The sequence below is a fragment of the Lemur catta genome, chromosome 7 (assembly GCF_020740605.2).
Source record: "Lemur catta isolate mLemCat1 chromosome 7, mLemCat1.pri, whole genome shotgun sequence".
NCBI classification, from domain to species: domain Eukaryota; kingdom Metazoa; phylum Chordata; class Mammalia; order Primates; family Lemuridae; genus Lemur; species Lemur catta.
Window position 1 is genome coordinate 107,624,462 of NC_059134.1, and position 24,510 is coordinate 107,648,971.

The 24,510-nt window shown below is 65.7% G+C and overlaps 1 protein-coding gene across 1 annotated transcript in view; it reads left to right on the forward strand.

Annotated features, from left to right (window-relative positions):
• Positions 1 to 289: 289 nt before the first annotated feature.
• MUC5AC (mucin 5AC, oligomeric mucus/gel-forming) overlaps positions 290 to 24,510 on the forward strand; it is a 31,571-nt gene continuing 7,350 nt past the window's right edge. The window contains exons 1-31 of the mRNA XM_045558559.1: positions 290 to 377; positions 1,802 to 1,876; positions 2,891 to 2,950; positions 3,208 to 3,469; positions 3,787 to 3,901; positions 4,292 to 4,382; positions 5,273 to 5,382; positions 5,500 to 5,713; positions 5,806 to 5,931; positions 6,152 to 6,269; positions 6,382 to 6,520; positions 7,272 to 7,382; positions 7,493 to 7,562; positions 7,643 to 7,780; positions 7,859 to 8,023; positions 8,488 to 8,582; positions 8,901 to 9,027; positions 9,119 to 9,374; positions 9,449 to 9,501; positions 9,790 to 9,890; positions 10,141 to 10,292; positions 10,533 to 10,671; positions 10,813 to 10,926; positions 10,997 to 11,176; positions 11,706 to 11,945; positions 12,312 to 12,468; positions 12,776 to 12,904; positions 13,088 to 13,250; positions 14,300 to 14,343; positions 14,454 to 14,642; positions 15,238 to 24,402. Coding sequence (XP_045414515.1) covers positions 305 to 377; positions 1,802 to 1,876; positions 2,891 to 2,950; positions 3,208 to 3,469; positions 3,787 to 3,901; positions 4,292 to 4,382; positions 5,273 to 5,382; positions 5,500 to 5,713; positions 5,806 to 5,931; positions 6,152 to 6,269; positions 6,382 to 6,520; positions 7,272 to 7,382; positions 7,493 to 7,562; positions 7,643 to 7,780; positions 7,859 to 8,023; positions 8,488 to 8,582; positions 8,901 to 9,027; positions 9,119 to 9,374; positions 9,449 to 9,501; positions 9,790 to 9,890; positions 10,141 to 10,292; positions 10,533 to 10,671; positions 10,813 to 10,926; positions 10,997 to 11,176; positions 11,706 to 11,945; positions 12,312 to 12,468; positions 12,776 to 12,904; positions 13,088 to 13,250; positions 14,300 to 14,343; positions 14,454 to 14,642; positions 15,238 to 24,402 — 13,171 coding nt within the window. The 5' untranslated portion in view covers positions 290 to 304. The remainder of the gene's footprint in view (positions 378 to 1,801; positions 1,877 to 2,890; positions 2,951 to 3,207; positions 3,470 to 3,786; positions 3,902 to 4,291; positions 4,383 to 5,272; positions 5,383 to 5,499; positions 5,714 to 5,805; positions 5,932 to 6,151; positions 6,270 to 6,381; positions 6,521 to 7,271; positions 7,383 to 7,492; positions 7,563 to 7,642; positions 7,781 to 7,858; positions 8,024 to 8,487; positions 8,583 to 8,900; positions 9,028 to 9,118; positions 9,375 to 9,448; positions 9,502 to 9,789; positions 9,891 to 10,140; positions 10,293 to 10,532; positions 10,672 to 10,812; positions 10,927 to 10,996; positions 11,177 to 11,705; positions 11,946 to 12,311; positions 12,469 to 12,775; positions 12,905 to 13,087; positions 13,251 to 14,299; positions 14,344 to 14,453; positions 14,643 to 15,237; positions 24,403 to 24,510) is intronic.

Genomic DNA, 24,510 nt, shown 5'->3' on the forward strand with positions numbered 1-24,510 from the left:
GGGGCTGCTGTGGCTTCTCCAGGCACCAGGCTGCGGGAGAGGGGTAGCGCCCAGGCAAGTCTGGGCTGGGGGCCCGGGGAGTCGGGGGGGGGGATGGGTGGGTGCCTGCCGGCCAGGACTGGGGGGGGGCCCTTGGGAAACAGGCCCTGCCTGCAGACACGCCCCTCTCTGCCCGTGGGCGAGGGGAACCGCAGCCCGGCCCCGCCCACACACGTGGGCCCAGGGCTGGGGCCGGCCTGGGCTACAAAAGGCCCCTGACACCTGGGTCCCTCCTAGTGGCCACCGGGGACCTCCCAAGACCCACATGGGCGTTGGCAGGAGGAAGCTGGCCCCACTCTGGGGCCTGGCGCTCGCCCTGGCCTGCGCCCGGCACACAGGTAGGACGGGAGCCCCAGCCGCTCGCCAGGGCCCGGCCTGGTGGGCGTCGGCAGCTCGGCCTCTGCCCTGGGCCCTAGGCAGGCCTCGCGCGGCCGGGCTCCCAGGCTCTGAGCCCCGGCCTGCGGCTTGGCCACCGACAAGTGGCTTCCAGCCCGTGGGGCTGGGGGACCCTCAGGCGGCAGGGCCCTGAGGGGCGAGGCAGGAGCCCCCATCGTGGCCTGGCCAGAGGGGCTCACAGCCCCTGGGCACCTGCCCTGGGACACCCCACACACGCCCGCTCTCCAGCCCACGCTCCCCGCCGCGGCCTCGGTGGGAGCCACCCGGGTCTCTGCCTCTCATGGGAGGCGGGACAGTGTGGCCTCTGCTCCCAGCGGGCAGCTGGGCCTGGACCCAGGAGGAGATGCGGGGGTGGGGAGAGGCGCCTGGGTTCCCCCCAACTCCGGCTGGCACAGCCCTGGCCCAGGCCCTGGCCCTGTGCTGAGCAGACTTAGGGCCAGGAAAACGCCATCCCTGTCTGCTCGGTGTGATCCGAGCCGTGGCCCAACCGGAGCTGCAGGCCAGGCGGGGCGCTGCCCGTACCCCCTCCTTGGGAGCCGCTCTCCTCCGGCCCAGCTCGGCCCCCTCTCCGGCTGGAATTCTCCCCCAGGGCTGCACCCAGCGGGCAGGTGGGGCAGGGCCAGGGCAGGGGTGAGGGAGGCCGGGCAGCCCATGACCCTCAGGAACCCCGGGGCTTGCAGGTGCTGAGGGGCCCGTCCTCCGGCTCCAGGTACTTGGCCCTGCTGGGGACAGGAGCGTGGGGGGCCGGGGTCCCAGCCTGGCCCGAGGACCCCAGAGTCAGGCACAAGAACTGGGAAGCTCAGGCTCCAGGTGGAGGCCCAAGACCCCCTGTCAGGGTCCCTTGGGGGCGGCGGGCACCTGCCTCCAGGCTGGCTCTGCGGGGGGCTGTGCGGAGCCGCTGCCTGCAGATGCCCTGCTCATGCGGCACAGGCTCTGGGCCCCCGAAACCTGCCTCCCAGCCCGGTGCCCCGGTCAGCTGTGGGTCTGACCCCGCCCGTCCCCCGCCCCACCCCGCACCTGGCCCACAGGTCCCCCACCCGCTGGGGGCTCCCCCCAGAGCCCTGGTCACCTGGGGACAAGCTGTGCCCGACCGTGGCTTTTACTATCTGATCCCTTGGGGGTCACTGCCCGGGCAGGAGCCCCCAGGCATGGAGACACTCAATGTGAGGGAACCAATGGGAACAAGAGAATGTCTCTGGAGGGGCCCGGGGCGCGACCTCAGACACCCGGCTTCCGTGGACAGGGGTCCCCCAGCGCCCCGGCCACCCCCTCTCGCCCTGGGCTCTCTGTCCCTCCCCAGCCCGTGCAGTCTGTGGCAGCCCGAGGTGCTGGGCGCCCGCAGCTCAGCCGGCTCCTCGTCCCACAGGCCACGCCCAGGACGGCTCGTCCCAGCGCAGCTATGAGCACCGCGCAGACCTCACCCCTGTGCCCTGGGGACCCGGTGAGTCTCAGCGTCCGGCCCCCTGGCCCCTGCCCGGCATGGCGCCGGGTCCCCAGGGCACTGGTCTTGGAGTGGCTCCCCAGCTGGCCACCGCCGAGGGGCTGGGGCTCGGAAGGGCAGGAGGACTCCACACACGGCCCCAGTTGGTCCCAGCGCCTGCACTCTGCGTCCCCACTGCGTGCAGTGCCCACAGCCACCGAGGCTCAGGCCAGGCCCAAGGGAGCTGCGGAGGGGAGACGGGCTGGTGGCGCCCACGTCCCCTGCCAGGCCAGCGAGCACACTGGTGCCGTGGTGCCGGCTCCTGCCTTCCTCTCTCCCGTTTGGCTCTGGATGTTCAGTGACACGCGTGTTCTGGGCCTGGTGCCTGGCTGCTCCTCCCTGGCACAGCCCTGGGCAGGTGGGCGAGGGGCCAAGAGGCAAACCCGGTGTATTCCCCAAACTGGGCCAAGCAGGGAGGGCCCCGAGCCTAATCTCAGCTCCCAAGAGCTTATCTTGGGCTGTGATGTTGACTCAGGCATTTATTTTCCTTTTGGTGACAGAGTCTCTCTGTCCCTGGGGCTGGAGCGCAGTGGCGCAATCACAGCTCTCTGCAGCCTGGAACTCCCGGGCTGGAGAGATCCTGCCTCAGCCTCCCCAGTAGTCGGTACTGCAGGTTTGCGTCATGACGCCCGGCTAATTTCTGTATTGTTTTAGGGATGGGGTCTTGCTGTCTTGCTCAGGCTGGTCTTGAACTCTTGGCTTCAAGCGATCCTTCTGCCTCGGCCTCCCACAGTGCTGAGATTACTGGCGTGAGCCACTGTGCCCGCCTGACTCCGCAGTTTTGATTCTGGGCCCCGGGGGGTGGGCGTGTGTGAGCTGCCAGCCCCAGGGCTCTCTCCAGGTGGCAGCGCAGAGGGACTAGAGTCGCAGACGCTGGGCGGCCCCCGCGGATAACGGTCAGACAGGGAGCCCCCGACAGGTAGCCTGGGCCCCCACCCAAAGCCGGGCAGGCACCCAGGAGCCCTGTTTCTGCAGGTGACCCACTCAGCGGGGTGATGACCTTCCTGCCCCTGAAGGCCGTCCCCGTGATCCGAGGTGAGTGAACCTGGGGCTGGCGGGGGAGGGTGTGGCTTGCTGAGCTCCCTCCACCGGAGGTGCCAGTGGGAACGGGGATCCCAGGTCCTGGGGGGACACTGCAGGGGCTTGAGAAAGGGTCCCAAGCTTCGGGGAGCACATTCCCAGGGCTTCCTAAGCGCAGCCAGGACCCCGAGAACCCCAGGGATGGCCGGGCGGGGTGTGTGGGGCACAAGGGCGGACGGCATCTCCTGAGGCCGCTCACACCCTCCCTGCAGCCCGGAACCCGGCGCACAACGGGCGCGTCTGCAGCACCTGGGGCGACTTCCACTACAAGACCTTCGACGGCGACGTCTTCCGCTTCCCCGGCCTCTGCAACTACGTGCTCTCCGCACACTGCGGCGCCGCCTACGAGGACTTCAATGTCCAGCTGCGCCGTGGCCGGGAGTCCAACGCCACCACCCTGGGCAGGGTCACCATGAAGCTCGATGGGCTGGTGGTCGAGCTGACCAAGAGCTCCATCCTGGTCGATGGCCGCCCGTGAGTCGGGGCCCCGCCGGGCGGTGGGGCCGGGTGGGGTTGGCATCCGGGTGGTGCTGGGGTCCAGCGAAGCATCCAGGTCCAGGGGGGCCGTGGGGCTACGGGCGAGCCCCTGACAGTGGGGGACTCGCCTCAGCTGTGGCTCTCATTCTGCCCCCGCCTCGCCCTTCATGACACGAAGCTCCAGGGCCCCCATCTCTGTCCCATGGTCATGGTGAATGCGTCACAGGTCACAGCTGTGGCCGTAGGGACCCTCCCCGCCTGGGGCCCCTGTCCTGGCTGTGCCCTGAGCAGCTCTGCCCGGCCTCTCTCTGCAGGGTCCGGCTGCCCTTCAGCCGCTCTGGGGTCCTCATCCAGCGCAGAGGCAGCCACATAAGGGTGGTGGCCAGGCTGGGCCTAGTCTTCACGTGGAACCAGGACGACAGCCTCCTGGTGAGGCGGGGGATGGGGCGGGGGGATGGGGGAGGGGGGACAGGGCAGGGGGACAGACGGTGGGGATGGGGGATGGGGGACCCTGGTGAGACTGGGGGCCCGGGTACCCCCTCCAGCCCTCCGGCCGTTCCAGAGAGGGCAGCAGGTGCTCTGCAGAGGGGCTGTGCAGACCCCGCCCCCCACAGCAGGCAGGAGCCCTGGGGTCTGTGCCCCTCACGGGGGCCCCATGGCGTCACCTGCAGGAGGGGCCAGCCCTGCTCTGGCTCACGCTCCACGCAGTCTGGAGGGGCCCAGGGCTGCGTCCCTCCGTGAGCCTCCTTGGGGTCCCGGGGCTCCTGCACATCTGGGCCCCCCGGGCGGGGACAGCACCTGAGTCTCCTCCCGTTCCAGCTGGAGCTGGACCCCAAGTACGCCAACCAGACCTGCGGGCTGTGTGGAGACTTCAATGGCAGGCCGGCCGTCGGCGAGTTCCTCACCCACAGTAAGGACCTTGGCGCCATCGCTGGCCGTCCCCACCGCTCCCGGGAGGGCTCCCATCCCTGCATCCCGGGCTGTGCACACACGCACACGCATGCACATGCATGCACATGCACACACGCTCCATGCACATGCACACACATGAACCCACACGCACACATGCACACACACACGCATGCACACACACATGCACACATGCACATACATGTACACATGCACACATGCACATGTGCACACACTATAAGCACACACACAAGCACACACACAAACACACGTGCACACACAATACATGTACACACAATACACGCACACGCACACACATGCACACACACACACATGCACGCACCCACACACAGACACATCTGCGCACACACAATCCCGGCACCACAGGCCCCAGGGCTGTGGGGGGAAGCAAAGCAAGGCTCTCAGCGAGGCTGCTCGGGGCAGTGGCCCCTGACTGCACAGCCTCACCTGAAGTTGCGGACCTGCCATCCTCTTGGTCCTTGAGTCCGTCTGCCACCAAGCAGTGGCCTTGCAAATGTGACCTGCCCCAGCCAGCGCCCCAGCCCGGCTCCCCTGGGCCGAGCCCGGAAGCCCCCACAGGCCCCATGCAGGGTGTGCGGCCACAGGGCCCGGAGCCACCGAAATCCTGCAGCCCCTGGCCAGGCGGGCCCCGCACGGGGTGGCGTCTCTGAGGGCTGGGAGGTTGGGGGTTAGCACTCTGGGCCCCCTGCTGTGTCCCAGACCAGCAGCCAGGTGGCTCTGGGTCCCGGGTCAGTTGACTCCTGGGGCCACCACCCTGTGGCCCTGGATGCCCTTGTGCTGGCCCCTCATGTCCCCTGGCGGCGTGGATGGGGACACGCGGGCAGAGTGTGCCCATCTGTGCTTCCGCAGACGCCAGGCTGACCCCCCTGGAGTTTGGGAACCTGCAGAAGCTGGACGGCCCCACGGAGCAGTGCCCGGACCCCGCCCCTGCAGCCCCCGAGAACTGCTCGGCCAGCGTCGTAAGGCTCGGGGCGGACGGGCCCGGGAGGTGGGGAGTGGCCGTGACCGGGGACACTGCAGACGTCCCTGCGTGTGGTCCTGAGCCCGGACTCAGCTGGGCCCGGCCTCTGCCGCAGGGCATCTGCGAGGAGCTGCTGGGCGGCCGGCTGCTCGCGGGCTGCGCGGCCCTGGTGGACGTCGGTAGCTACGTGGACGCCTGCCGGCAGGACCTGTGCCTCTGCCAACGCACCGACCCGCTCAGCTGCGCGTGCGACACCCTGGCCGAGTACTCGCGGCAGTGCGCACACGCCGGGGGGCTGCCCCCGGACTGGCGGGGCCCTGACCTCTGCCGTGAGTACCCCGTCCCAGCCCCTGCCCACCATCCTGTCCTGGGCCGGCCCGGCCAGACGTGACGTGGCCCCGACTCTCCGCTGTCCCCGCAGCCCAGACCTGCCCCGACAACATGCAGTACCACGAGTGCCGCTCGCCCTGCGCCGACACCTGCTCCAACCTGGAGCACTCCCGCGCCTGCGAGGACCACTGCACCGCCGGCTGCTTCTGCCCTGAGGGTGAGCGCGTCTCCACCGCCCGCCGGGCAGGCCCTGGGAAACTCGCGGACGCGTCCTGGGTGCCAGGTGGCTGCACGGCCACGGCCTGGCCTTGGAGGACAGATCCCGGCCCGGCCAGCTGAGGCCCCGGCCAGTGGCTCTGAGGGAGGAGGGCCTGGCCCCTCCACACGCCACGGTGTGGACATGGCGCCGGCACCTGTCACACGGCTGCTCCCCGCAGGGACGGTGCTCGACGACATTGGGCAGACTGGCTGCGTCCCTGTGTCCCAGTGCGCCTGCACGTACAACGGGGCCACCTATGCTCCGGGCACTGCCTATGCCACAGACTGCACCAACTGGTAGGTCTGGGCCCTCCCTCCCGGCCCCCGTCACGCCCGGGCCTGGCCCTCTGGCCGAGACCCGTCGGGTGCTCGGGGTCCGCACTCAGCGGGGGCCTCTGGCTGCTCCTAGCACCTGCTCCGGGGGCCGCTGGAGCTGCCAGGAGGTTCCGTGTCCTGGCACCTGCTCCGTGCTCGGCGGCGCCCACTTCTCCACGTTCGACGAGAGGCAGTACACGGTGCACGGGGACTGCAGCTACGTGCTGGCCAAGGTACGGCCTGGGATGCCCGGGGGCTGGGATGCTCCCTCAGGGATGGAGCTGGCTGAGGGTCTGCCCAGCCCCTCCAGCCCTGGCTGCCTGTGGCTGCTGCGCCTGGGGCAGCCCTGGGGGTCTGCAATGCTGAGACCGCGAGGAGACACCCGGCTCCCCAGTGTGTGTCCCTGTGAGTCCCCGAGGCTGCTGGTCGGAGCCTCCGGCATGGGGACCCCCGGCTAGTGCCCTGCCCGACTGCTCTGCAGCCTGGGTTTCGATCAATAGTCGTTAGAGCAATTCCAGGCTTACAGAGAAACTAGGGAGGAAGCATGAGAATTCCATGTACCTGTGTCTCCTGCACACGGTTTCCCTGCCATGAGCGACCCAGCCATGCGCGGGGCGCTGTCATCGTCCGTGAGTCTGTGCCGACGCCAGGACTGGCTCTCAGGATGGCGCGCTCCGTGGGTTTGGACGGACATGCGGTGTCCGGGGTCCACACGGCAGGGTCACACAGAACTGTCCCTCCTCACCCGGCAGGTGCCAACCGTCTCTGCCCTCCCCTCACGGTCACTGGTTGGCATCGCCCAGGGCCACCTTCTCAGATTTGTCACTCTTTGTGTGCCTGGTGTCCCCACGGGGGTCTGAGAGTCCCCCTCGGGGGGGGAGGTTAGAGGACAAAGCCCCCAGGTGGTGGCGGGATGGAGGGGCCCAGACCTGGGAGGGCCGGGCGGCCGGGCGGGCGGAGCGTGAGGGCCCTGCTGTCCCCCAGCCCTGCGGCAGCGGCTCCTTCACGGTGCTGGCCGAGCTGCGCCCGTGTGGGCTGACGGACAGCGAGACCTGCCTGAGGAGCGTCACGCTGAGCCTGGACGGGGCGCACACGGTGGGTGTGGCCGGCGGGGCTGGGGGAGCCCGGGGGCGGATGTCCCTCAGGGCCCCTGGGGGGGCAGCGGAGGCCTGGCCCCACCCTAGCCCTGTCCCCCCCTGCCCCAGGTGGTCGTGGTGACGGCCAGCGGGGACGTGTTCGTGAACCAGATCTACACGCAGCTGCCGGTCTCTGCAGGTGAGGCGCCCTCCCTCCTTCCCTCCCTCCCGCCCGGGCCCGACCCCGCTGCCCGGCAAACCCTCCCCGTCCGTCCACAGCCAACGTCACCGTCTTCAGACCCTCCACCTTCTTCATCGTGGCGCAGACCGGCCTGGGGCTGCAGCTGGAGGTGCAGCTGGTGCCCCTCATGCAGCTGTTCGTGCGGCTGGACCCCGAGCTCCGCGGGCGAACCTGCGGTAAGAGGTGCCGCTGCCGGGGTCCCTGAGCCCCCCTCGCCGGCCGGGGCGCGGGGCCTCACGGCCTGCCGCCCCCAGGCCTCTGCGGGAACTTCAACCAGAACCAGGCGGACGACTTCGCGGCCCTGAGCGGGCTGGTGGAGGGCACGGGCGCGGCCTTCGCCAACACCTGGAAGACCCAGGCCGCCTGCCCCAACGTCAGGAACAGCTTCGAGGACCCCTGCTCCCTGAGCGTGGAGAACGGTGTGTGTGCCACACGGGGCCAGCGGGCCGCAGGGGTCTCCAGGGCCAGGCTGGCAGCCGGCACCCCCTGCCCTCCCCGGAGGTCGTGAACCTGGGCCCCTGCTCGAGGGCAGAAGAAAGGGCACGAGGCTGTTGCACCTACCTTTGACCCTGCCCGTATGCCCTGGCTGGGCAGTGGCGCAAGGGGGACTCGGGCTCGGCGGGGCCTGGCCTCCTGCCCTCCCGCCTGTGGCCCAGGATGCGGGGTCCGCGCCCAGACGGGGCCGGAGGGCCTTGCTTTCCTGCCCAAGGTGGTGGCCACCAGCACCCCTGGCAGGTGGTAGCCCTGGGGGCTGAGTGGGGACCACGCGGCCTGTGGCAGGGTTTGCCCTGACACCCGCCTGCCCAGGGGAGCCGGACGCCCAGTCCCCAGGCCGCCGCGGAGCCGGGCGGGGGAGCCGCTGACGGCCGCTCCTCCCCCACAGAGAAGTACGCTCAGCACTGGTGCTCGCGGCTGACAGACACCCACGGCCCCTTCGCCCGGTGCCACGCCGCCGTGAGCCCCGGCACCTACTACTCGGTAACGCCGCGCCTCCTCGGTGGAGTCCGGACGCTGGGCCTCCCAGCTGCCCTGAGGGAGGGGGGGGCGCTGGGGCTGGGACCAAGCCCGAGTCTGTCCCCAGCGCCCGCCCGCCCGCCCTCCCCACGCTCACCAGGTCTGGAGCCCTGGCCCTTCGCCAGGCCCAGGGCTGAGCCCGCGGTAGGCGGTCGGCCGGGCCCGGGGCTGAGCTGACCGGGGAGGGAGGGGCTGGGCCACGGGTCAGGACCACCATCCAGGGGCCACAGTGTGCGATGCCCACCGCGGGGGGCCAGGCCCTGACGCCTGCGGCCCCCCCAGAACTGCCTGTTCGACACGTGCAACTGCGAGAGGACCGAGGACTGCCTGTGCGCCGCCCTGTCGGCCTACGTGCACGCCTGCGCCGCCAAGGGCGTGCTGCTGCGCGGCTGGAGGGACGGCGTCTGCGGTGAGGGGCCGCGGGGAGCGGGGAGGGAGGCCTGGGCCGGCCCGGTGGGCGGCCCCCAGCGCCCTGAGTGTGCCCTCCTGCCACGCCGCAGCCACGCCCACGACCACCTGCCCCGAGTCCATGGCCTACCACTACCACATCAGCACCTGCCAGCCCACCTGCCGCGCTCTGAGCGAGGGGGACGTCACCTGCCACGTGTCCTTTGTGCCCGTGGACGGCTGCGCCTGCCCCGAGGGCACCTTCCTGGACGAGGCGGGCAAGTGTGTGGAGGCCGCCAGCTGTCCCTGCTACCACAGGGGCTCCGTGGTCCCCAGCGGGGAGTCGGTGCACGACGGCGGGGCCCTCTGGTAAGAGCCTCGCTGGGCGGGGGGACCCCAGAGCTCCGACCGGCAGTGCCGCCCTGACCACTCTCTCCTCACAGCACCTGCACACGGGGGGCGCTGAGCTGCATCGGGGGCCCCGTCCTCGCGTCGGGTGAGTCGGGGGCTCGCGGCCTCGGCCTCAGTGTCCCTGAGACGCCTGAAACACGGCTTCGGGGCCAGCCCACCGCAGTGCACGGGGCTGGGGTGTCGGTCGGTTTCCGTGTGTCGGGCGTGGTGCGAGCCCCGGGCTCAGCCATGGGGACGGCGGGGTGTGGGCGCCCCACATGCACACAGCACAGACACGCCTCCCTGCACGCGTGGGTCCAGGCACTGGGGCAACCCGTGTCCCTTGGGCCAGCCTGGCGGGGGTGGTGGGTCCCTGACGGCCCCCTGTCCCCAGTGTGCACCGCGCCCATGGTCTACGTTGACTGCCGCAACGCCACGGCCGGGGCCGCCGGGGCCGGCTGCCAGAAGAGCTGCCACACCCTGGACATGGCCTGCGTAAGCCCCGCCCCCCGCGACTCCCGACCGCCCAGAGCCCCCACAGCCCCACGGAGGGCACCTGTGCAGACCCTCAGCCCCTCAGGGTTGGTCCCGGGGTGGGCGCGGCTCCCAAACGACAGGAGGGCCCAGGCCGCCCGGTGGCCCTGCCCACGGCTGGTGGATCCCAGGCAGGTCCCTCCGGCGTGGTGCGGCGGGTCTGTCCCTGGGACGGCCCCACCCGTCACTCCGAGTGTCTGCGGCCCCACAGTACAGCCCCCAGTGCGTGCCCGGCTGCGTGTGCCCCGAAGGGCTGGTGGCGGATGGCGAGGGCGGCTGCGTGGCGGAGGAGGACTGCCCCTGCGTGCACAACGAGGCCAGCTACCCGGCCGGCCAGACCATCCTCGTGGGCTGCAACACCTGGTAGGCTCGGCCGCGGGGCCTGTCCTGGGCGACACTCGGCACAGACGCAGGGCTGGACGCCCAAGCCCAGCCAGGGAGGCCGGGCGGCATCCGTGGTGCCGGGTCCTTCCGGGGGGCCGGGCGGCTGCACCCACCGGACGGGAGCCCCCGGGAAGGCCGCGCACGCCCCACCCCGTCCCACCCCGTCCTAGCCCGCGGGGGGGGGGGGGCTCTGGCCTGACTCCCGGCCGCCCTGCCCAGCACCTGTGACAGAAGGCTGTGGCGGTGCACGGACAAGCCCTGCCTGGCCACCTGCACCGTGTACGGGGACGGCCACTACCTCACATTCGACAGGCAGCGCTACAGCTTCAACGGCGACTGCGAGTACACGCTCGTGCAGGTGCGCAGCGCCGCCCGGTCCCCACGGTGCCCCCACGGTCCCCACGGCCCCCACAGGCGACGGCCCCGGGCCCAGGCAGGTCGGCCCGCCTGTCCCCGAGGGTCCCCGAGGGCCTGGCTTCTGATGGCCTCTGCTCCCCAGGACGACTGTGGCAGCAGCGGTGGTGCCCAGGAGGCCTTCCGCGTGGTCACCGAGAACGTCCCCTGCGGCACGACAGGCACCACCTGCTCCAAGGCCATAAAGCTCTTCCTGGGGGTGAGTGTCGGGGGTCCCAGAGCAGGGCCGGGGGCCCCGCCCAGGCCCTGAGCCGCCCCTTGCCGCGCAGAGCTACGAGCTGAAGCTGAGCGCCGGGAAGGTGGAGGTGATCGGGGACGGCGCCGGGCAGGAGGCGCCATACTCCATCCGCCAGACGGGCGTCTTCCTGGTGGTGGACACGAACGTGGGCCTCGTGCTGCTCTGGGACCGGAAGACCAGCATCTCCATCCAGCTCAGCCCCGAGCTCAAGGTGAGGCGCCGGGGCCGGGGGCAGAGAGACAGAGACAGAGACAGAGAAACAGAGACAGACAGACAGAGACAGAGAATTGTCTCTGAAGGCTCTGGGGGACCCTCTCTGGCCTCTCCCACTCCTGGGGCTCCGGGCATCCTCGGCTGTGGCCGCGTCACTACAGTCTCTGTCCCCCATGTGCCTGTGTCCAGATTTCCCTCTATTTCCCAGGGCTGGCCGTTGTTTAGCCCACTCAAACTGAGCACGACCTCGTCCCGACTGGGGTGCCCTGCACGACCCTGTTTCCTGACCCCTTGCAGGCCCAGGGTCAGACCCAAGCGTGCCCTCAGGGCACCATTCCGCCCCCCGTGGGGGGTCAGCGCCCTTTTCTCCGGGGGAGGCTCTCGGGGGGGCCCCACAGGGTGACGGGGACTTGCTCTCAGGCCTCCCCAGAGGGAAGAGAGATGGTGCCGTGTCGCAGGACCCTGGGCATGACATGGCGGGGGGCAGCCACCGCGCGGTGCCCATCCCCCTCGCTCTGCGCCCACAGGGCAGGGTCTGCGGCCTGTGTGGGAACTTCGACGACAACGCCCTCAACGACTTCACCACGCGGAGCCAGTCTGTGGCGGGAAACGCCCTGGAGTTCGGGAACAGCTGGAAGTTCTCCCCGAACTGCCCGGACGCCCTGGCGCCCAGGGACCCCTGCACCGCCAACCCGCACCGCAAGTCCTGGGCGCAGCGGCAGTGCAGCATCATCAACGGCGCCACCTTCGCCGCCTGCCATGCCCACGTACGGCCGCCAGGCCGGGAGGGGGGCTTCTCTGGGCCCAAGGGACGCGCAGTGATGCCTGGGAGCCCCAGTAGGGAGAAGGGGCTTGGGGGACACAGCCGCGAGCCAAGGGCGTGGGCAGTCGGGCCTCAGGGGCTGGCTGGTGTGGCCACGCGGGATGGGCCCTGGGCTGGTTTGGGAGCCACGGGGACTGTCACCGCTGAAGACTGCCCGAGAGCCCGAGGCCTGAGTCGGGACCACCCAGCTCACACGCTTGCTCCCCCGAGCCCCGGCGGGAACTGGCCCAGGTCGACAGGCCAGCACAGCCCCAGTCCCGGGAGCCACGTGGTGCGGGGTCCCCAGAGCCTGAGGCCCTGTGCCCCTCAGGTGGAGCCGGCCAAGTACTACGAGGCCTGCGTGAGCGACGCGTGCGCCTGCGACTCGGGGGGCGACTGCGAGTGTTTCTGCACGGCCGTGGCCGCCTACGCCCAGGCCTGCCACCACGTGGGGCTCTGCGTGGCCTGGAGGACCCCCGACGTCTGCCGTGAGTGCACGGGGCTGCGGGGCAGAGGCGGGAAAGGCCGATGTGCCTGGGAACAGAATACAGAGGAGAGGTGGTAGAAGGTTCTGGAAGGAGGTCAGCAGAGTGCCCCAGTCCGGCCCAGGTGGAGCCAGGGGAGCAGGGCACGGCCGGGAGGTGCGCTGGCTGCAGACCCCAGCCCGACGGGGCCCCTCGGCACCCCACCCCAGCTGCCCCCACACGCCCGTCCTGCTGGCTGAGGGCACAGGGTGGGGACGCCCGCAGACCGCCTGGGCTGGTGCCCGGGGCCACTGAGCCGCCTCCCCCGCAGCTCTCTTCTGCGACTACTACAACCCCGAGGGCCACTGCGAGTGGCACTACCAGCCCTGCGGGGCCCCCTGCATGCGCACCTGCCGGAACCCCCGCGGAGACTGCCTGCACGACGCCCGCGGCCTCGAAGGTGGGCTGCCCGCGGCCTGGGAGGGCTGTCCTGGGTCCCCTGGGGCCTCCCGCCAGGCCGCACTCTTGCCGGCGGCCCCGCCACGGGTTGCCACGGGGCCGGTGCTGTGCCCACGAGGACTCCCGGGTGGGGCTGCTGGTCTGTCCGGGTGGGACGCGGAGGCTCAGGCCTCTCTGCTGGCAGGTTGCTACCCGACGTGCCCAGCGGAGGCTCCCATCTTTGACGAGGACAAGATGCAGTGTGTGGCCAAGTGCCCGGCCCCACCCCCGCCACCACCCTGCCGCGTCCAGGGGAAGTCGTACCAGCCCGGAGAGCCGGTGCCCTCGGACAGGAACTGCCAGTCCTGGTGAGCTGCCCGGCTGCAGGGATGTGGGGGGTTCAAGCCCACAGCCTGGGTTTTAGGGGGTGCTGGGGTGTCCACAGCCTGGGTTTTAGGGGGTGCTGGGGTGTCCACAGCCTGGGTTAGGGGGTGCTGGAGTGTCCACAGCCTGAGTTAGGGGGGTACTGGGGTGTCCACAGCCTGGGTTAGGGGGTGCTGGGGTGTCCACAGCCTGGGTTAGGGGGTACTGGGGTGTCACAGCCTGGGTTAGGGGGTGCTGGGGTGTCCACAGCCTGGGTTAGGGGGTGCTGGGGTGTCCACAGCCTGGATTAGGGGGTGCTGGGGTCCACAGCCTGGGTTTTAGGGGTGCTGGGGTGTCCACAGCCTGGGTTTTAGGGGGTGCTGGGGTGTCCACAGCCTGGGTTTTAGGGGGTGCTGGGGTGTCCACAGCCTGGGTTAGGGGGTGCTGGGGGTCCACAGCCTGGGTTTTAGGGGGTGCTGGGGTGTCCACAGCCTGGGTTAGGGGGTGCTGGGGGTCCACAGCCTGGGTTTAGGGGTGCTGGGGTGTCCACAGCCTGGGTTAGGGGGTGCTGGGGGTGTCCACAGCCTGGGTTAGGGGGTTCTGGGGGTCCATAGCCTGGGTTTTGGGGGTGCTGGGGGTGTCCACAGGCTGGGTTTCAGGGGCCAGGGGCTGCAGGACTGGGGACCTCCCTGTTGCTGGAGCCGATGCCGTGGGCTTGTGTGACTCGAGCTTTGCCGGGGCCAGGACCCCCACGTCCTGAGGCCCAGGGGGGCTGAGCACAGGGCGGTGACAGGGGGCTGTAGGGTACAGTGCAGGCGACGGGGGGCAGTGGGGAAGCTGCAAGCAGGGGGGGCCACTGCGCCTGCAAAGAGGCAGTGAGGGGGTGACTTCAGGCCAGCGGGGCCTGTGGGGCCTGTGTCCCCCATGTGGGGTGTGGGGCAGCCGGGACACCTGTGGACACCCCTGTGGAGCGGCCCCCGCCCAGCCCCTGCACGGTGGGTGCCCAGCGGCGGTGCCGGCCCCCACGCCCAGCCGCCCTCCCTCCTCTCCCCAGCGTGTGCGGTGCCAGCAGCGTGCAGTGCTCCTACAACGCCAGCGGTGAGCGGCTGCAGCCTCTGGGGGCCGGGGCTCGGGGGGCTCGGGGGGGGGGCTCGGGGGTCTCCGCCCGTGGCCCCAGCCCCTGACAGGCCGGCCGCTCTGCCCCACAGCCTGCGTCTGCACCTATGACGGCCGGCGCTTCCGTCCCGGAGACGTCATCTACCACACAGCGGACGGCACGGGCGGCTGCCTGTCCGCCCACTGCGGGGCCAACGGCACCATCCAGAGGAGCGTCCACGGCTGCAGCCCCAGCAGCCCCCCGCCCCCGACCACCTTCTCCTTCTCCACGGCCCCACGGGGTGAGAGCGCCGCTGCCGCGAGAGGGCTCCGGCCTTGGGGGCTGTCCCTCTGCCCGCTGACGGGCACGGCTTCTCGCTGGGCACCGGGCTTGCGCCCCACTCTGGGCACCGGCGGCCCTTGAAGGTCGGGAAGGCCCGGAGTGGGGCGCTAGGCACAGGGACGGCCTGCCAGCTCCCCACCCGGCCCCGCAGTGGGAGGGCGCCCGGCTCCGTGGCAGCCCCCGCCAGCCCTTGGGGGGTGGGAGCGCTCACCCTCCCCTGCCCCCCACATCCCCACCCACGTCTGGGGAAGACGTCTCGGGGCCCCTGAGACATCGACTGAGCTCCTCGGACAGGGACACACCAGCTCCCAGGGGCACCGGCCCGTGGGTTCTGCTCAGGGCATGGGCTGGGAGTTCGCTTCCCCTAAACAAGATCAACTTGCCTGTTTGTCACACCTGCCCGGGCCAGGCAGGCGCTGAGCAGCTGTCCAAGTTGGAGACAGGCTGGCCCAGGCCACCGACGGGGGTGGCAGGGTGGGACGGGGCAGGGCCAGGTGCAGCCGCCCGAGGACGGGCCCTGATGCTCAGCCTGGCACTGTCTCTTCTGCCCACAGACGTGAGCTCAAGACCGACCCCCAGCCCCGGCCTGAGCACAGCGCACGCGGGCCCTCCGAGCAGGGCCCAGTCCACAGCCGCGGGCACCCCACCCAGGACGGCACCTTCCTCAGCCTCTGTGCCGGCCCACCATGGCTGCGGGGAGGAGTGCCTGTGGTCACCGTGGCTGGACGTCAGCCGTCCTGGACGGGGCATCGACAGCGGTGACTTCGACACGCTGGAGAACCTCCGAGCCCACGGGTACCGCGTGTGCCTCGCACCCAGGGAGGTGCAGTGCCGGGCCGAGGACGCCCCCGAGGTGCCGCTGCACGTGCTGGGGCAGCGGGTGGACTGCAGCCCGGCGCTGGGGCTGACCTGCCACAACAAGGACCAGGCGTCCGGGCTCTGTGACAACTACCAGATCAGGGTCCTGTGCTGCACGCCCCTGGCCTGCCCCACCTCCCACGGCCCCAGCCAGACCACGCCCCCGGCACCTTCCAGGACCGCGGAGACCCAGGCCTCGGGCTCCCCAGCCCCCGGCAGCACAGCCGGCCCGGCCACTGTCTCCACAGCTGCCACGGCACGGACCACGGTCAGCACCACGCCTGCCCCGGGCACCAGCACAGCCGTGCTGACCCCCAGCTTGACGCCGGGGCCCACAGCCTCGACACCCCCTGTGTCGCCCCCTGGGACCTCAGGGGCCACGGGCGAGCCACCCTCCCCCAGGCCCACCCGGGACTGCCAACAGGAGGTCTGCAGCTGGACCGCGTGGATCGACGGCAGCTACCCCAGCCCCGAACCGAACGGTGGAGATTTTGACACGTTCCAGAACCTGAGAGCAAAAGGCTACAAATTCTGCGACAGGCCCAGGCGCGTGCAGTGCAGGGCGCAGGCCTTCCCCGACACGCCCCTGGCCGAGCTCGGCCAGGACGTGACCTGCAACGCCAGGGAGGGGCTGCTCTGCCTGAACCGGAACCAGCTGCCGCCCATCTGCTACAACTACGAGATCCGCATCCAGTGCTGCCGCCTGCAGGACGTGTGCCCCCCGGGGACCACGGCGCCCGCGACCTCGGCCGCCACACCGCCCACGCCACCTGCAGCCCGCACTGAAACGCACACCACGGCGACAACGGCAGTCCCCTCGACCCCGACACAGCACACGGGGGTGAGCTCCACAGCGGTGGCCACGCCGGCCAGCACCAGGCACAGCACTCACGTGGTGACTGCCCCCGAGACCAGGGACTGCCAGCCCAGGTGCGCGTGGACCAAGTGGTTCGACGTGGACTATCCGGCCCCGGGGCCCCACGGTGGAGACGTCGAAACCTACAACCACATCATCAGCAGAGGGGAGAGCATCTGCCACCGGCCCGGGGACATCAGCAAGCTCGAGTGCCGCGCGGAGAACCACCCCGACGTGGGCCTGGAGGCGCTGGGCCAGGTGGTGCAGTGCAGCCGCGACGTGGGCCTGCTGTGCCGGAACCGGGACCAGGCGGGGGCTCAGAAGCTGTGCCTCAACTACCAGGTGCGCGTGCTGTGCTGCCGGACCCCTGACGGCTGCCCCCTGACCACCATCCCGGTCACAGTCCTCAGCACCTTAAGTGAGAACGTCACCAGCCCAACTCAGAGCACCTTGTCTGGGCAGAGAACCAGCACAACCTCTGAGGAGACAGCCAGCACAACCTCCTCACCACAAAGCAGCACCAGCTCTGGTCCCATGACCAGTGGCACCTCTGCTCCTACAGCCGGCACCACCTCTGGTCCTATAACCAGGACAACCTCAGCTTCCACAGCCAGCACCACATCTCGGCATAAATTGAAAACTACCTTGGGTCCTATAACCAGCACAACCTCCTTGCCACAAACAAGCACCATCTCTGGTCCTCCAGCCAGCACAACCTCTGGTCCTATAACCAAGGAAACCCCTGCTTCTACAGCCAGCACCATCTCTCGGCATAAATTCAAAACTACCTTGGGTCATATAACCAGGACAACCTCCTCACCACAAACCAGTGCCACCTCTGGTCCTACAGCCAGTACAACCTCTGGTCCCATTGCCAGTGCCACCTCTGGTCCTACAGCCAGCACAATCTCTGGTCCCATAACAAGGGCAACCTCTGCTTCTACAGCCAGCACCATCTCTCAGCATAAATTGAAAACTACCTTGGGTCCTATAACCAGCACAACCTCCTCACCACAAACCAGCACCACCTCTGGTCCTACAGCCAGTGGATCCTCTGGTCCTATAACCAGGGCAAGCTCTGGTCCTATAACCAAGGCACCCTCTGGTCGTACAGCCAGCACAATCTCTGGTCATATAACCAGTGCATTCTCTGGTCCCACAGCCAGCACAACCTCTCATGCCACACCCAGTGGCACCTCTGGTCCTACAGCCACAACAATCTCTGGTCCTATAACCAAGGAAACCTCTGCGTCTACACCCAGCACGACCTCTCGACATAAGTTGAAAACTACCTTGGGTCCTATAACCAGCACCACCTCCTCACTACAAACCAGCACTACTTCCGGTCTTATACCGAGAACAACCTCTGCTTCTACAGCCAGCACAACCTCTGCTTCTACAGCCAGCACCATCTCTCGGCATAAATTGAAAACTACCTTGGGTCCTATAACCAGCACAGCCTCCTCACCACAAACCAGTACCACCTCCAGTCTTACAGTGAGCACAACCTCTGGTCCTATAACCAAGGCAATCTCTGGTCCTACAATCAGCACCACCTCTGGTCCCATTGCCAGTGCCACCTCTGGTCCTACAGCCAGCACAAAATCTGGTCCTATAATCAGGACAACCTCAGCTTCCACGGCCAGCACCACATCTCGGCATGAATTGAAAACTACCTTGGGTCCTATAACCAGGACTACCTCCTCACGACAAACTATTACCATCTCTGGTCCTACAGCCAGCACAACCTCTGGTCCCATAACCAGGGCAACCTCCGGTCCCATACCCAGTGGCACTTCTGCTCCTATACCCAGGGCAAACTCCAGTCCTACAGCCAGCACAACCTCTGGTCCTATAACCAGGGCAACCTCTGGTCCTACAGCCAGCACAACCTCTGGTCCTATACCCAGGGCAACCTCTGGTCCCATACCCAGTGGCACTTCTGCTCCTATAGTCAGCACATCCTCTGGTCCCATAACCAGGGCAACCTCGGGTCCTACAGCCAGCACCACCTCTGGTCCTATAACCAGCACAACCTTTGGTCCTATAACCAGGGCAACCTCTGGTCCCATACCCAGTGGCACCTCTGTTCCTATTGCTAGCACAACTTCTGGTTCTATAACCAGGGCAACCTCTGGTCCTATAGCCAGCACATCTTCTGGTTCTATAGCCAGCACAACCTTTGGAACTATAAGCAGGGCAACCTCTGGTCCCATACTCAGTGGCACCTCTAGTCCTATATCCAGCACAACCTCTGGACCTATAACCAGCAGAACTTCTGGTCCCATACCCAGTGGCACCTCTGGTCCTATAACCAGCACAACCCTTGGTCCTATAACCAGGGCAACCTCTGGACCTATAACCAGCACAACCTCTGGTCCCATACCCAGTGGCACCTCTGGTCCTATAACCAAGGTAACCTCTGGTCCTACAGCCAGCACCAAATCACAGCATAAATTGAAAACTACCTGGGGTCCTATAACCAGCACAACCTCCTCCCCACAAACCAGCACTGCTTCCAGTCTTACAGTGGGCACAACCTCTGGTCCTATAACAAAGGCAACCTCCGGTCCTATAACAAGGGCAACCTCTGCTTCTACAGCCAGCACCATCTCTCGGCATAAATTGAAAACTACCTTGGGTCCTATAACCAGCACAGCCTCCTCACCACAAACCAGTGCCACCTCTGGTCCTACAGCCAGTACAACCTCTGGTCCCATTGCCACCTCTGGTCCTACAGCCAGTACAACCTCTGGTCCCATTGCCACCTCTGGTCCTACAGCCAGCACAATCTCTGGTCCTATAACCAGAACAACCTCAGCTTCCACAGCCAGCACCATCTCTCGGCATAAATTGAAAACTACCTTGGGTCCTATAACCAGCACAACCTCCTCACCACAAACCAGCACCACCTCTGGTCCTACAATCAGCACAACCTCTGGTCCCGTTGCCACCTCTGGTCCTATAGCCAGCACATCCTCTGGACTTATAACCAGGGCAACCTCTGGTCCCATACCCAGTGGCACCTCTGGTCCTATAGCCAGCACATCCTCTGTTCCTATAACCAGGCCAACCTCTGGTCCTATACCCAGCTCATCCTCTGGTCCTATAACCAGGGCAACCTCTGGTCCCATACCTAGTAGCACCTCTGGTCCTATAGCCAGCACAACCTCCAGTTCTATAACCAGGGCAACCTCTGGTCCCATACCCAGTGGCACCTATGGTCCTACAGCCAGCACAAACTCTGGGCCTATAACCAGGTCAACCTCTGGTCCCATACCCAGTGGCACCCCTCGTCCTACAGCCAGCACATCCTCTGGTCCCATTGCCAGTGCCACCTCTGGTCCTATAGCCAGCACTACCTCTGGTCCCATAACCAGGGCAACTTCTGGTCCTACAGGCAGCACATCCTCTGGTCCTATAACCAGGGCAACCTCGGGTCCCATACCCACTGGCACCTCTGGTCCTACAGCCAGCACATCCTCTGGTCCCATTGCCAGTGCCACCTCTGGACCTATAACCAGCACAACCTCTGGTCCCATACCCAGTGGCACCTCTGGTCCTATAACCAGCACATCCTCTGGTCCTACAGCCAGCACCAAATCACAGCATAAATTGAAAACTACCTTGGGTCCTATAACCAGCACCACCTCCTCACCACAAACCAGCACTGCTTCCAGTCTTACAGTGGGTACAACCTCCGGTCCTATAACAAGGGCAACCTCTGCTTCTACAGCCAGCACCATCTCTCGGCATAAATTGAAAACTACCTTGGGTCCTATAACCAGCACAACCTCCTCACCACAAACCAGCACCACCTCTGGTCCTACAACCAGCATAACCTCAGCTCCCATACCCCGTGCCACCTCTGGTCCTACAGCCAGTGGATCCTCTGGTCCTATAACCAGGGCAAGCTCTGGTCCTATAACCAAGGCAACCTCTGGTCGTACAGCCAGCACAATCTCTGGTCATATAACCAGTGCATTCTCTGGTCCCACAGCCAGCACAACCTCTCATGCCACACCCAGTGGCACCTCTGGTCCTACAGCCACAACAATCTCTGGTCCTATAACCAAGGAAACCTCTGCGTCTACACCCAGCACGACCTCTCGACATAAGTTGAAAACTACCTTGGGTCCTATAACCAGCACCACCTCCTCACTACAAACCAGCACTACTTCCGGTCTTATACCGAGAACAACCTCTGGTCCTACAGCCAGCACAACCTCTGCTTCTACAGCCAGCACCATCTCTCGGCATAAATTGAAAACTACCTTGGGTCCTATAACCAGCACAACCTCCTCACCACAAACCAGCACCACCTCTGGTCCTACAACCAGCATAACCTCAGCTCCCATACCCCGTGCCACCTCTGGTCCTACAGCCAGTGGATCCTCTGGTCCTATAACCAGGGCAAGCTCTGGTCCTATAACCAAGGCAACCTCTGGTCGTACAGCCAGCACAATCTCTGGTCATATAACCAGTGCATTCTCTGGTCCCACAGCCAGCACAACCTCTCATGCCACACCCAGTGGCACCTCTGGTCCTACAGCCACAACAATCTCTGGTCCTATAACCAAGGAAACCTCTGCGTCTACACCCAGCACGACCTCTCGACATAAGTTGAAAACTACCTTGGGTCCTATAACCAGCACCACCTCCTCACTACAAACCAGCACTACTTCCGGTCTTATACCGAGAACAACCTCTGGTCCTACAGCCAGCACAACCTCTGCTTCTACAGCCAGCACCATCTCTCGGCATAAATTGAAAACTACCTTGGGTCCTATAACCAGCACAACCTCCTCACCACAAACCAGTACCACCTCCAGTCTTACAGTGAGCACAACCTCTGGTCCTACAATCAGCACCACCTCTGGTCCTATTGACAGTGCCACCTCTGGTCCTACAGCCAGCACAAAATCTGGTCCTATAAGCAGGACAACCTCAGCTTCCACGGCCAGCACCACATCTCGGCATGAATTGAAAACTACCTTGGGTCCTATAACCAGCACAACCTCCTCACCACAAACCAGCACCACCTCTGGTCCTCCAGCCAGCACAACCTCTGCTCCTATAACCAGGGCAACCTCTGGTCCTACAGCCAGCACAGCCTCTGGTCCTATACCCAGGGAAACCTCTGGTCCCATACCCAGTGGCACTTCTGCTCCTATAGCCAGCACATCCTCTGGTCCCATAACCAGGGCAACCTCTGGTCCTACAGCCAGCACCACCTCTGGTCCTATAACCAGCACAACCTTTGGTCCTATAACCAGGGCAACCTCTGGTCCCATACCCAGTGGCACCTCTGGTCCTATAGCTAGCACAACTTCTGGTCCTATAACCAGGGCAACCTCTGGTCCTATAGCCAGCACATCTTCTGGTTCTATAGCCAGCACAACCTCTGGAACTATAACCAGGGCAACCTCTGGTCCCATACTCAGTGGCACCTCTAGTCCTATATCCAGCACAACCTCTGGACCTATAACCAGCAGAACTTCTGGTCCCATACCCAGTGGCACCTCTGGTCCTATAACCAGCACAACCTCTGGTCCCATACCCAGTGGCACCTCTGGTGTTATAACTAAGGTAACCTCTGGTCCTACAGCCAGGACCAAATCACAGCATAAATTGAAAACTACCTGGGGTCCTATAACCAGCACAACCTCCTCCCCACAAACCAGCACTACTTCCAGTCTTACAGTGAGCACAACCTCTGGTCCTATAACAAGGGCAACCTCTGCTTCTACAGCCAGCACCATCTCTCGGCATAAATTGAAAACTACCTTGGGTCCTATAACCAGCACAGCCTCCTCACCACAAACCAGTACCACCTCTGGTCCTACAGCCAGTACAACCTCTGGTCCCATTGCCAGTGCCACCTCTGGTCCTACAGCCAGCACAATCTCTGGTCCTATAACCAGAACAACCTCAGCTTCCACAGCCAGCACCATCTCTCGGCATAAATTGAAAACTACCTTGGGTCCTATAACCAGCACAACCTCCTCACCACAAACCAGCACCACCTCTGGTCCTACAATCAGCACAACCTCTGGTCCCGTTGCCACCTCTGGTCCTATAGCCAGCATATCCTCTGGACTTATAACCAGGGCAACCTCTGGTCCCATACCCAGTGGCACCTCTGGTCCTATAGCCAGCACATCCTCTGTTCCTATAACCAGACCAACCTCTGGTCCTATAGCCAGCTCATCCTCTGGTCCTATAACCAGGGCAACTTCTGGTCCCATACCCAGTGGCACCTCTGGTCCTATAGCCAGCACAACCTCTGGTCCTATAACCAGGGCAACCTCTGGTCCCATACCCAGTAGCACCTCTGGTCCTATAGCCAGCACAGCCTCTGGTCCCATACCCAGTGGCCCCTTTGGTCCTACAGGCAGCACAACCTCTGGTCCTATAACCAGGGCAACCTCTGGTCCCATACCCAGTGGCACCCCTGGTCCTATAGCCAGCACATCTTCTGGTCCCATAACCCGGGCAACCTCTGGTCCTACAGCCAGCACAACCTCTGGTCCTATAACCAGGGCAACCTCTGGTCCTATACCCAGTGGCACCTCTGGTCCTATAACCAGGGCAACCTCTGGTCCCTTACCCAGTGGCACCTCTGGTCCTATAGCCAGCACAACCTCTAGTCCCATAACCAGGGCAACTTCTGGTCCTACAGGCAGCACATCCTCTGGTCCTATAACCAGGGCAACCTCTGGTCCCATACCCAGTGGCACCTCTGGTCCTATAGCTAGCACATCCTCTGGTCCTATAACCAGCACATCCTCTGGTCCCATTGCCAGTGCCACCTCTGGACCTATAACCAGCACAACCTCTGGTCCCATACTCAGTGGCACCTCTGGTCCTATAACCAAGGTAACCTCTGGTCCTACAGCCAGCACCAAATCACAGCATAAATTGAAAACTACCTGGGGTCCTGTAACCAGCACAACCTCCTCCTCGCAAACCATCACTGCTTCTGGTCTTACAGTGGGCACAACCTCTGGTCCTATAACAAGGGCAACCTCTGCTTCTACAGCCAGCACCATCTCTCGGCATAAATTGAAAACTACTTTGGGTCCTATAACCAGCACAACCTCCTCACCACAAACCAGTGCCACCTCTGGTCCTACAATCAGCACAACCTCTGGTCCCATTGCCAGTGCCACCTCTGGTCCTATAGGCAGCACATCCTCTGTTCCTCTAACCAGGGCAACCTCTGGTCCTATAGCCAGCACATCCTCTGTTCCTATAACCAGGGCAACCTCTGGTCCTATAGCCAGCACAACCTCTGGTCCTATAACCAGGGCAACCTCTGGTCCCATACCCAGTGGCACCTCTAGTCCCATAAGCAGTAGCACCTCTGGTCCTATAGGCAGCACAGCCTCTGGTCCTATAACCAGGGCAACCTCTGGTCCTATAACTACTCCCAGCCCTGTCCCCACCACCAGCACGACCTCTGCTGCTTTAACTAGCACAGTCCATGTCCCTACTCCCGGGACAACCGTCATCCCACCTGTGACCAGGGACTGCCAGCCCAGGTGTGTGTGGACCAAGTGGTTCGACGTGGACTATCCGGCTCCGGGGCCCCACGGTGGAGACGTCGAAACCTACAACCACATCATCAGCAGAGGGGAGAGCATCTGCCACCGGCCCAGGGACATCAGCAAGCTCGAGTGCCGCGCGGAGAACCACCCCGACGTGGGCCTGGAGGCGCTGGGCCAGGTGGTGCAGTGCAGCCGCGACGTGGGCCTGCTGTGCCGGAACCGGGACCAGGCGGGGGCTCAGAAGCTGTGCCTCAACTACCAGGTGCGCGTGCTGTGCTGTCGGACCCCTGACGGCTGCGCCCTTGGCCCCGTGACCCCCTACACGACTCCCCCTGGCGAGACGTCACCTGCCGTCCTGTCCAGCTCTGCCACGTCCAGCTCTGCCGTGTCCAGCTCTGTGGCGCCCTCCAGCCCGACCTGCTTCTGCAGCGTTGGCGACCGGCTGTATCCCGCAGGTATGTCCCCCCTCAGGGCTGGTCCCAGCACCCCGGCCGCGGCTCTCCCTTCGTGGGCAGCCACCGTGTCATGGGCTCGAGGTCTCTGCCCGCTCGCGGCACAGGCTG